Source organism: Brienomyrus brachyistius, unplaced genomic scaffold, assembly GCF_023856365.1.
Source record: "Brienomyrus brachyistius isolate T26 unplaced genomic scaffold, BBRACH_0.4 scaffold279, whole genome shotgun sequence".
Taxonomy (NCBI): domain Eukaryota; kingdom Metazoa; phylum Chordata; class Actinopteri; order Osteoglossiformes; family Mormyridae; genus Brienomyrus; species Brienomyrus brachyistius.
The window spans coordinates 155,037-166,591 of record NW_026042554.1 but is presented as its reverse complement, the minus strand read 5'-3'; the positions used below and the strand labels follow the sequence as shown (position 1 = coordinate 166,591).

The 11,555-nt window shown below is 52.4% G+C and overlaps 1 protein-coding gene across 1 annotated transcript; it reads left to right on the top strand.

Moving 5' to 3' along the window:
- The first annotated feature begins 497 nt into the window (after positions 1-497).
- LOC125728410 (intersectin-2-like) lies at positions 498-2,414 on the top strand. The gene is made up of 4 exons (XM_049005418.1): positions 498-611; positions 1,317-1,400; positions 1,525-1,698; positions 2,257-2,414. Exons 3-4 carry the CDS (start codon positions 1,554-1,556, stop codon positions 2,412-2,414), a joined length of 303 nt encoding a protein of 100 aa, XP_048861375.1. The 5' UTR covers positions 498-611; positions 1,317-1,400; positions 1,525-1,553.
- The last annotated feature ends 9,141 nt before the right edge of the window (positions 2,415-11,555 follow it).

The following is an 11,555-nucleotide window of genomic DNA, read 5'->3' as shown; positions in this document are numbered from 1 at the left end:
GCAGTTCAAGATGTACAAGAACGTGAGACTCTTTTTCATGCTGGGGAGTAATGGAGGGGGCTAGCAATACCAGACAGTTACATTTACGGCACAAAATCATACATTGCGTTTTAAATGAACTTTTCATATCCATACAATTCGGAGTAGAACTTTCTAGAAAGAGGTGCCATTTCCTTAGTTGTATGTTTAGCCCATTTTTACGGGCTTTCTCTACTGTGTGTACTTCCAATTTAATGCGAGTCTATGACCCGATTTTGGTCTTCTATCCAACCAGCCCGTGTTTCTAAATGAAGTTCTGGTGAAGATGCCCTCCGATCCGTCTAGCGATGAGCCAATCTTCCACATCTCCCACATCGACCGTGTTTATACTCTCAGGACAGAGAACATCAATGAGTGGGGAAGGAAGGGAGTTAGAGAAGAGACTAAGGAGAATTGAACAAGGAAGCTGTGGCTTCAGTCCACAAGGAGGCTCCCTCGGTGTCCTGTTCTGGTAACAAATCAGGTGTTTCTTCTTATTTAATCAATCAGGACTGCCTGGGCGCAGAAAATCAAAGCTGCTTCAGAACATTTCATAGAGACTGAGAAGAAGAAGCGAGAGAAAGCTTACCAAGGTGAACTATTTTATTTGCATTTAATCCTTTTCAGTGTCTTAGCATAACCCTTCAGTCCAGTTTGATTATGTAATGGTTTTATTCATCTGTCTACAAAATTGCTTGTCCTTTTCCTATTTAATTTAGTTATATGTATGTGTGTGTGTGTATATTTATGTATCTGTAATATAAAATCCTCTAAGTCACCAGTATATATTCATTACCCTATTCAGTGTTTCAGAACCCTGACCCCATGTTTTAGTCCATGTTGGACGTTTCACAGCCAGAACCTACAAACCCCATGAGCAAGAATTTGTTTCTTCCAACCAGTTGAGCATAGAGAGTCAGTCAAAGGCTACTCAACTGGTTTGTAAAAACAAAATCTTGGTCTGAGTTTGTAGCTGAGCACTGGTTTTTCCTGAATTTGAGTTTCCCTCTTTTACACAGCCTGTCCTTCCAGTGAACACATCCGTTGCAGTTTAAGAACCTACTACTTTCCCTTTTGGTTGCTGTACAGTCTATTTATGCAGACCTTCATTACTGAACCCTTGATAACCCTATCATAGACTGCAGTGCCCCATTAACTACAGTTTTTTTTTCCAGTTGCTGTATCTTATTTCTGCCAATTCCTTGGGAGTTCCTTGCATCTTAACTTCTTTATTATGAATCTTATTTATTGTTCCTTGGTCTTTCGACTCATGCATCACTTGCTGTATGCATTTCCAGCTCGTTCCCTGAAAACCAGTGGCATTGGCCGCCTGCTGGTCACTATTTTGGAGGCCACAGAGCTCAAGCCCTGCAAGCCCAATGGTGAGGGTCAAAGGTCAAGTCCTATCTCCCGAAACTCCAGCCGCTAACCCCCTAATGCCTTGTACCTCATGTATGGCTTGATGGTTGGGTTTAATGGTTTTTTTTGATGGCCTACACCCTCCAGGAAAGAGTAATCCATATTGCGAGGTGACCATGGGGGCACAGTGTTTCACCTCCCGGACAATAAATGACACAATCAACCCCAAGTGGAACTTCAACTGTCAGTTCTTCATTAAGGACCTGTACCAGGATGTTCTATGTGTCACCATCTTCAAGAGGGACCAGTTCTCTCCCGATGGTTAGTCCTTTCTTCAGATGTTTATTTCTCCTCTTTTTACACGTTGACACTTCCTGAAATTCGTCTTGGGAACAGTTCTGATGTTAAATGTGCTGATGTTAAATTTCCCTTAGAAAAATTTGGGTGTCATATTTGAAGTTTCGTCTTGTTTTTTTTTTTTTTAATTTAACTTTTAATTTATTTTTAATTTATTTATTTATTACACGTCATTTTAAGTTTCTCCATGGGGTATCACTGTGGTTTCATGCTTCAGGGTTCTGGTTCCATATCCTCCCCCTGGTTCTGTGTGTGTGAGTTTGAACATTCTCTTTGTATTTGTACGGGTTACTCCTACAGCCCAAGAACACATACAGATGAACTACGTTCTCTACTTTATGCCCTGGTATATTCTGCAGTCTCACTGCAACCCTTCTACTAGATAATTTCTTTTGTGTTTGACCGTTTATTTCTTTCCCCCCCCTATTGCTTAATTTCTTTCATTGTGCCACAATGGCCTGTGTTCTATTACTAGCGTTTGATGGTGGCCGCTTTCATCATGGCTGCTTGTATCATTGTTAGACTTCCTGGGCCGCACTGAAGTTCCTGTGGCCACCATCAAGAAGGAGCTGGAAAACAAGGGAGCAGCGACAAGGCGCCTGCTGCTGCACGAGGTGGCGACAGGCGAGGTGTGGGTGCGCCTGGACCTGCAGCTGTTCGACCAAAAATCTCTCAAATGAGGCGACGCGGATTGGTGCCATGCCATACGCCCCCCGCCCCGCCCCCGCCTCCACCCCGCTTCCCAAGACAAACGGACAGAGCTGAGGCTTCCTGACGAGATGCTCATTCCGATCCCCGGAACCAGCGGCAAGCATCAGCAGAGCAGGTTCTAGGCTGATGCCACGGGCAGTCCGGCTCCAGCACAGACAGGGTTCTGCCACGTTCACTCGCCAGGTGGCGTCTGTGAGCTGAGAGCTGTATGCCAGTGCTGCTGGAGACCGTCTGGACTCCTGAGTACTTCTGATAATGTGGACGTTTGACACAAATGCAAAATATAGGAAAGCCCTTTTGGGACTGATTATTGTTTACCACTGGATATGGTAATATCTCAGGTTTTTGTTTTTCCTGTCAGTTGTTTATAAAACCAAAAATATATTATGTCAATATCTTATCTTATTTTAATTATACAAATTCGGTACCTGTGAGACAAACCAACTTTACCAAGGAACAAATTTTTTTTTTTTTTTTAAAGAAAAATCTTCCCTCACTGAAAGCAAGATGGATGTATGCAGTGTATGTTGTACTGAATACTAACACAGGACTTTGGTAAAACTAAGTTTATTACAAGAATCACACTACCCTGTAACTGTCAATAGGTCGTTTTTTTGTTTCCCCTAACATTATTTAGTGTCAGCAAACCACAGCACATACAAATGTTTGGAAACATATTGTCACTCCTAGATACATCACATTTTACTACTAAAGACGTTATGTTGCTTCATGTGGATTTAACTAACAGTTCCTTAATTGCTTATGCATTCATTCCACTGTTAAAATATTGTTATATGATTTTAACATTTCCACTCAGAAAATCTTAATTCATAAAGGTATGAATGGAAACTAAAACAGGTAATTCTGAACCTTATATGTAAGACACACATCAGGTCAGGGTCAGGGTGCTGGTTTGTCAGGGTGCTGGTTTGTCAGGCTGGTGGTTTGTCAGGCTGCTGGTTTGTCAGGCTGGTGGTTTGTCAGGCTGCTGGTTTGTCAGGCTGCTGGTTTGTCAGGCTGCTGCTGGTTTGTCAGGCTGCTGCTGGTTTGTCAGGCTGCTGCTGGTTTGTCAGGCTGCTGCTGGTTTGTCAGGCTGCTGCTGGTTTGTCAGGCTGCTGCTGGTTTGTCAGGCTGCTGCTGGTTTGTCAGGCTGCTGCTGGTTTGTCAGGCTGCTGCTGGTTTGTCAGGCTGCTGCTGGTTTGTCAGGCTGCTGCTGGTTTGTCAGGCTGCTGCTGGTTTGTCAGGCTGCTGCTGGTTTGTCAGGCTGCTGCTGGTTTGTCAGGCTGCTGCTGGTTTGTCAGGCTGCTGCTGGTTTGTCAGGCTGCTGCTGGTTTGTCAGGCTGCTGCTGGTTTGTCAGGCTGCTGCTGGTTTGTCAGGCTGCTGCTGGTTTGTCAGGCTGCTGCTGGTTTGTCAGGCTGCTGCTGGTTTGTCAGGCTGCTGCTGGTTTGTCAGGCTGCTGCTGGTTTGTCAGGCTGCTGCTGGTTTGTCAGGCTGCTGCTGGTTTGTCAGGCTGCTGCTGGTTTGTCAGGCTGCTGCTGGTTTGTCAGGCTGCTGCTGGTTTGTCAGGCTGCTGCTGGTTTGTCAGGCTGCTGCTGGTTTGTCAGGCTGCTGCTGGTTTGTCAGGCTGCTGCTGGTTTGTCAGGCTGCTGCTGGTTTGTCAGGCTGCTGCTGGTTTGTCAGGCTGCTGCTGGTTTGTCAGGCTGCTGCTGGTTTGTCAGGCTGCTGCTGGTTTGTCAGGCTGCTGCTGGTTTGTCAGGCTGCTGCTGGTTTGTCAGTGTCGTGCTGCTGGTTTGTCAGTGTCGTGCTGCTGCTTTGTCAGGGTCGTGCTGCTGCTTTGTCAGGGTCAGGCTGCTGCTGGTTTGTCAGTGTCGTGCTGCTGCTTTGTCAGTGTCGTGCTGCTGCTTTGTCAGTGTCGTGCTGCTGCTTTGTCAGTGTCGTGCTGCTGCTTTGTCAGTGTCGTGCTGCTGCTTTGTCAGGCTGCTGCTGCTTTGTCAGGCTGCTGCTGCTTTGTCAGGCTGCTGCTGCTTTGTCAGGCTGCTGCTGCTTTGTCAGGCTGCTGCTGCTTTGTCAGGCTGCTGCTGCTTTGTCAGTGTCAGGCTGCTGCTGCTTTGTCAGTGTCAGGGTGCTGCTTGTTTGTCAGTGTCAGGGTGCTGCTTGTTTGTCAGTGTCAGGCTGCTGCTTGTTTGTCAGTGTCAGGCTGCTGCTTTGTCAGGCTGCTGCTTTGTCAGGCTGCTGCTTTGTCAGGCTGCTGCTTTGTCAGGCTGCTGCTTTGTCAGGCTGCTGCTTTGTCAGGCTGCTGCTTTGTCAGGCTGCTGCTTTGTCAGGCTGCTGCTTTGTCAGGCTGCTGCTTTGTCAGGCTGCTGCTTTGTCAGGCTGCTGCTTTGTCAGGCTGCTGCTGCTTTGTCAGGCTGCTGCTGCTTTGTCAGGCTGCTGCTGCTTTGTCAGGCTGCTGCTGCTTTGTCAGGCTGCTGCTGCTTTGTCAGGCTGCTGCTGCTTTGTCAGGCTGCTGCTGCTTTGTCAGGCTGCTGCTGCTTTGTCAGGCTGCTGCTGCTTTGTCAGGCTGCTGCTGCTTTGTCAGTGTCAGGCTGCTGCTGCTTTGTCAGTGTCAGGCTGCTGCTGCTTTGTCAGGCTGCTGCTGCTTTGTCAGTGTCAGGCTGCTGCTGCTTTGTCAGTGTCAGGCTGCTGCTGCTTTGTCAGTGTCAGGCTGCTGCTGCTTTGTCAGTGTCAGGCTGCTGCTGCTTTGTCAGTGTCAGGCTGCTTTGTCAGTGTCAGGCTGCTTTGTCAGTGTCAGGCTGCTTTGTCAGTGTCAGGCTGCTTTGTCAGTGTCAGGCTGCTTTGTCAGTGTCAGGCTGCTTTGTCAGTGTCAGGCTGCTTTGTCAGTGTCAGGCTGCTTTGTCAGTGTCAGGCTGCTTTGTCAGGCTGCTTTGTCAGGCTGCTGCTGCTTTGTCAGGCTGCTGCTTGTTTGTCAGGCTGCTGCTTGTTTGTCAGGCTGCTGCTTGTTTGTCAGGGTGCTGCTTGTTTGTCAGGGTGCTGCTTGTTTGTCAGGGTGCTGCTTGTTTGTCAGGGTGCTGCTTGTTTGTCAGGGTGCTGCTTGTTTGTCAGGGTGCTGCTTGTTTGTCAGGGGGCTGCTGGTTTGTCAGGGTGCTGCTTGTTTGTCAGGGGGCTGCTTGTTTGTCAGGGGGCTGCTTGTTTGTCAGGGGGCTGCTTGTTTGTCAGGGGGCTGCTTGTTTGTCAGGGGGCTGCTGGTTTGTCAGGGGGCTGCTGGTTTGTCAGGGGGCTGCTGGTTTGTCAGGCTGCTGGTTTGTCAGGCTGCTGGTTTGTCAGGCTGCTGGTTTGTCAGGCTGCTGGTTTGTCAGGCTGCTGGTTTGTCAGGCTGCTGGTTTGTCAGGCTGCTGGTTTGTCAGGCTGCTGGTTTGTCAGGCTGCTGGTTTGTCAGGCTGCTGCTTTGTCAGGGTGCTGGTTTGTCAGGGTGCTGGTTTGTCAGGGTGCTGGTTTGTCAGGGTCAGGCTGCTGCTTTGTCAGTGTCAGGGTGCTGCTTTGTCAGTGTCAGGCTGCTGGTTTGTCAGGGTGCTGGTTTGTCAGGGTGCTGGTTTGTCAGGGTGCTGCTTTGTCAGGGTGCTGCTTTGTCAGGGTGCTGCTTTGTCAGGGTGCTGCTTTGTCAGGGTGCTGCTTTGTCAGGGTGCTGCTTTGTCAGGGTGCTGCTTTGTCAGGCTGCTGCTGGTTTGTCAGGCTGCTGCTGGTTTGTCAGGGTGCTGCTGGTTTGTCAGGGTGCTGCTGGTTTGTCAGGCTGCTGCTGCTTTGTCAGGGTGCTGCTGGTTTGTCAGGCTGCTGGTTTGTCAGTGTCAGGCTGCTGGTTTGTCAGTGTCAGGCTGCTGCTTTGTCAGTGTCAGGGTGCTGGTTTGTCAGGGTCAGGCTGCTGCTTTGTCAGGCTGCTGCTTTGTCAGGGTGCTGGTTTGTCAGGGTCAGGCTGCTGCTTTGTCAGGGTGCTGGTTTGTCAGGGTCAGGCTGCTGCTTTGTCAGTGTCAGGCTGCTGCTTTGTCAGTGTCAGGCTGCTGCTGGTTTGTCAGTGTCAGGCTGCTGCTGGTTTGTCAGGCTGCTCCTTTGTCAGGGTGCTGCTTTGTCAGGGTGCTGCTTTGTCAGGCTGCTGCTTTGTCAGGCTGCTGCTGCTGCTTTGTCAGGCTGCTGCTTTGTCAGGCTGCTGCTTTGTCAGTGTCAGGCTGCTGCTGCTTTGTCAGGCTGCTGCTGCTTTGTCAGGCTGCTGCTGCTTTGTCAGGCTGCTGCTGCTTTGTCAGGCTGCTGCTGCTTTGTCAGGCTGCTGCTGCTTTGTCAGGCTGCTGCTGCTTTGTCAGGCTGCTGCTGCTTTGTCAGGCTGCTGCTGCTTTGTCAGTGTCAGGCTGCTGCTGCTTTGTCAGTGTCAGGCTGCTGCTGCTTTGTCAGTGTCAGGCTGCTGCTGCTTTGTCAGTGTCAGGCTGCTGCTGCTTTGTCAGTGTCAGGCTGCTGCTGCTTTGTCAGTGTCAGGCTGCTGCTGCTTTGTCAGTGTCAGGCTGCTGCTGCTTTGTCAGTGTCAGGCTGCTGCTGCTTTGTCAGTGTCAGGCTGCTGCTGCTTTGTCAGTGTCAGGCTGCTGCTGCTTTGTCAGTGTCAGGCTGCTGCTGCTTTGTCAGTGTCAGGCTGCTGCTGCTTTGTCAGTGTCAGGCTGCTGCTGCTTTGTCAGTGTCAGGCTGCTGCTGGTTTGTCAGGGTGCTGCTGGTTTGTCAGGGTGCTGCTGGTTTGTCAGGGTGCTGCTGGTTTGTCAGGGTGCTGCTGGTTTGTCAGGGTGCTGCTGGTTTGTCAGGCTGCTGCTGGTTTGTCAGGGTGCTGCTGGTTTGTCAGGCTGCTGCTGGTTTGTCAGGCTGCTGCTGCTTTGTCAGGCTGCTGCTGCTTTGTCAGGCTGCTGCTGCTTTGTCAGGCTGCTGCTGCTTTGTCAGGCTGCTGCTGCTTTGTCAGGCTGCTGCTGCTTTGTCAGGCTGCTGCTGCTTTGTCAGGCTGCTGCTGCTTTGTCAGGCTGCTGCTGCTTTGTCAGGCTGCTGCTGCTTTGTCAGGCTGCTGCTGCTTTGTCAGGCTGCTGCTGCTTTGTCAGGCTGCTGCTGCTTTGTCAGGCTGCTGCTGCTTTGTCAGGCTGCTGCTGCTTTGTCAGGCTGCTGCTGCTTTGTCAGGCTGCTGCTGCTTTGTCAGGCTGCTGCTGCTTTGTCAGGCTGCTGCTGCTTTGTCAGGCTGCTGCTGCTTTGTCAGGCTGCTGCTGCTTTGTCAGGCTGCTGCTGCTTTGTCAGTGTCAGGCTGCTGCTGCTTTGTCAGTGTCAGGCTGCTGCTGCTTTGTCAGTGTCAGGCTGCTGCTGCTTTGTCAGTGTCAGGCTGCTGCTGCTTTGTCAGTGTCAGGCTGCTGCTGCTTTGTCAGTGTCAGGCTGCTGCTGCTTTGTCAGTGTCAGGCTGCTGCTGCTTTGTCAGTGTCAGGCTGCTGCTGCTTTGTCAGTGTCAGGCTGCTGCTGCTTTGTCAGTGTCAGGCTGCTGCTGCTTTGTCAGTGTCAGGCTGCTGCTGCTTTGTCAGTGTCAGGCTGCTGCTGCTTTGTCAGTGTCAGGCTGCTGCTGCTTTGTCAGTGTCAGGCTGCTGCTGCTTTGTCAGTGTCAGGCTGCTGCTGCTTTGTCAGTGTCAGGCTGCTGCTGCTTTGTCAGTGTCAGGCTGCTGCTGCTTTGTCAGTGTCAGGCTGCTGCTGCTTTGTCAGTGTCAGGCTGCTGCTGCTTTGTCAGTGTCAGGCTGCTGCTGCTTTGTCAGTGTCAGGCTGCTGCTGCTTTGTCAGTGTCAGGCTGCTGCTGCTTTGTCAGTGTCAGGCTGCTGCTGCTTTGTCAGTGTCAGGCTGCTGCTGCTTTGTCAGTGTCAGGCTGCTGCTGGTTTGTCAGTGTCAGGCTGCTGCTGGTTTGTCAGTGTCAGGCTGCTGCTGGTTTGTCAGTGTCAGGCTGCTGCTGCTTTGTCAGGGTGCTGCTGCTGCTTTGTCAGGGTGCTGCTGGTGCTTTGTCAGGGTGCTGCTGGTTTGTCAGGCTGCTGCTGGTTTGTCAGGCTGCTGCTGGTTTGTCAGGGTGCTGCTGGTTTGTCAGGGTGCTGCTGGTTTGTCAGGCTGCTGCTGGTTTGTCAGGCTGCTGCTGCTTTGTCAGGCTGCTGCTGCTTTGTCAGGCTGCTGCTGCTTTGTCAGGCTGCTGCTGCTTTGTCAGGCTGCTGCTGCTTTGTCAGGCTGCTGCTGCTTTGTCAGTGTCAGGCTGCTGCTGCTTTGTCAGTGTCAGGCTGCTGCTGCTTTGTCAGTGTCAGGCTGCTGCTGCTTTGTCAGTGTCAGGCTGCTGCTGCTTTGTCAGTGTCAGGCTGCTGCTGCTTTGTCAGTGTCAGGCTGCTGCTGCTTTGTCAGTGTCAGGCTGCTGCTGCTTTGTCAGTGTCAGGCTGCTGCTGCTTTGTCAGTGTCAGGCTGCTGCTGCTTTGTCAGTGTCAGGCTGCTGCTGCTTTGTCAGTGTCAGGCTGCTGCTGGTTTGTCAGTGTCAGGCTGCTGCTGGTTTGTCAGTGTCAGGGTGCTGCTTGTTTGTCAGGGTGCTGCTGGTTTGTCAGGGTGCTGCTGGTTTGTCAGGGTGCTGCTGGTTTGTCAGGCTGCTGCTGGTTTGTCAGGCTGCTGCTGGTTTGTCAGGCTGCTGCTGGTTTGTCAGGCTGCTGCTGCTTTGTCAGGCTGCTGCTGCTTTGTCAGGCTGCTGCTGCTTTGTCAGGCTGCTGCTGCTTTGTCAGGCTGCTGCTGCTTTGTCAGGCTGCTGCTGCTTTGTCAGGCTGCTGCTGCTTTGTCAGGCTGCTGCTGCTTTGTCAGGCTGCTGCTGCTTTGTCAGGCTGCTGCTGCTTTGTCAGGCTGCTGCTGCTTTGTCAGTGTCAGGCTGCTGCTGCTTTGTCAGTGTCAGGCTGCTGCTGCTTTGTCAGTGTCAGGCTGCTGCTGCTTTGTCAGTGTCAGGCTGCTGCTGCTTTGTCAGTGTCAGGCTGCTGCTGCTTTGTCAGTGTCAGGCTGCTGCTGCTTTGTCAGTGTCAGGCTGCTGCTGCTTTGTCAGTGTCAGGCTGCTGCTGCTTTGTCAGTGTCAGGCTGCTGCTGCTTTGTCAGTGTCAGGCTGCTGCTGCTTTGTCAGGGTGCTGCTGCTTTGTCAGGGTGCTGCTGCTTTGTCAGGGTGCTGCTGGTTTGTCAGGCTGCTGCTGGTTTGTCAGGCTGCTGCTGGTTTGTCAGGCTGCTGCTGGTTTGTCAGGCTGCTGCTGGTTTGTCAGGCTGCTGCTGCTTTGTCAGGCTGCTGCTGCTTTGTCAGGCTGCTGCTGCTTTGTCAGGCTGCTGCTGCTTTGTCAGGCTGCTGCTGCTTTGTCAGGCTGCTGCTGCTTTGTCAGTGTCAGGCTGCTGCTGCTTTGTCAGTGTCAGGCTGCTGCTGCTTTGTCAGTGTCAGGCTGCTGCTGCTTTGTCAGTGTCAGGCTGCTGCTGCTTTGTCAGTGTCAGGCTGCTGCTGCTTTGTCAGTGTCAGGCTGCTGCTGCTTTGTCAGTGTCAGGCTGCTGCTGCTTTGTCAGGCTGCTGCTGCTTTGTCAGGCTGCTGCTGCTTTGTCAGGCTGCTGCTGGTTTGTCAGGGTGCTGCTTGTTTGTCAGGGTGCTGCTGGTTTGTCAGGGTGCTGCTGGTTTGTCAGTGTCAGGCTGCTGCTGCTTTGTCAGGGTGCTGCTTTGTCAGGCTGCTGCTTTGTCAGGCTGCTGCTTTGTCAGGGTCAGGCTGCTGCTTTGTCAGTGTCAGGCTGCTGCTTTGTCAGGGTGCTGGTTTGTCAGTGTCAGGCTGCTGCTGGTTTGTCAGTGTCAGGCTGCTGCTGGTTTGTCAGTGTCAGGCTGCTGCTGGTTTGTCAGTGTCAGGCTGCTGCTGGTTTGTCAGGCTGCTGCTGGTTTGTCAGGCTGCTGCTGGTTTGTCAGGCTGCTGCTGGTTTGTCAGGCTGCTGCTGGTTTGTCAGGCTGCTGCTGGTTTGTCAGGCTGCTGCTGGTTTGTCAGGCTGCTGCTGGTTTGTCAGGCTGCTGCTGGTTTGTCAGGCTGCTGCTGGTTTGTCAGGCTGCTGCTGGTTTGTCAGGCTGCTGCTGGTTTGTCAGTGTCAGGCTGCTGGTTTGTCAGGCTGCTGCTGGTTTGTCAGTGTCAGGGTGCTGGTTTGTCAGGGTGCTGGTTTGTCAGGGTGCTGGTTTGTCAGGGTGCTGGTTTGTCAGGGTGCTGGTTTGTCAGGGTCAGGGTGCTGGTTTGTCAGGGTCAGGCTGCTGCTTTGTCAGGGTGCTGCTTTGTCAGGGTGCTGCTTTGTCAGGGTGCTGCTTTGTCAGGGTGCTGCTTTGTCAGGGTGCTGGTTTGTCAGGGTCAGGCTGCTGCTTTGTCAGGGTGCTGGTTTGTCAGGGTCAGGCTGCTGCTTTGTCAGTGTCAGGCTGCTGCTTTGTCAGTGTCAGGCTGCTGGTTTGTCAGTGTCAGGCTGCTGCTGGTTTGTCAGTGTCAGGCTGCTGCTGCTTTGTCAGGGTGCTGCTTTGTCAGGCTGCTGCTTTGTCAGGCTGCTGCTTTGTCAGGCTGCTGCTTTGTCAGTGTCAGGCTGCTGCTTTGTCAGGGTCAGGCTGCTGCTTTGTCAGTGTCAGGCTGCTGCTTTGTCAGTGTGCTGGTTTGTCAGGGTCAGGCTGCTGCTTTGTCAGGGTGCTGGTTTGTCAGGGTGCTGCTGGTTTGTCAGTGTCAGGCTGCTGCTGGTTTGTCAGTGTCAGGCTGCTGCTGGTTTGTCAGGCTGCTGCTGGTTTGTCAGGCTGCTGCTGGTTTGTCAGGCTGCTGCTGGTTTGTCAGGCTGCTGCTGGTTTGTCAGGCTGCTGCTGGTTTGTCAGGCTGCTGCTGGTTTGTCAGGCTGCTGCTGGTTTGTCAGGCTGCTGCTGGTTTGTCAGGCTGCTGCTGGTTTGTCAGGCTGCTGGTTTGTCAGGCTGCTGGTTTGTCAGGCTGCTGGTTTGTCAGTGTCAGGGTGCTGCTTTGTCAGTGTCAGGGTGCTGCTTTGTCAGTGTCAGGGTGCTGCTTTGTCAGGGTCAGGCTGC

Coding starts and splice junctions, on each gene's coding strand:
- LOC125728410 (XM_049005418.1), top strand. CDS start 1,554: ATGGGGGCACAGTGTTTCACCTCCCGGACAATAAATGACACAATCAAC. Junction 1,699..2,256: donor GGACCAGTTCTCTCCCGATG/GTTAGTCCTTTC, acceptor TATCATTGTTAG/ACTTCCTGGGCCGCACTGAA.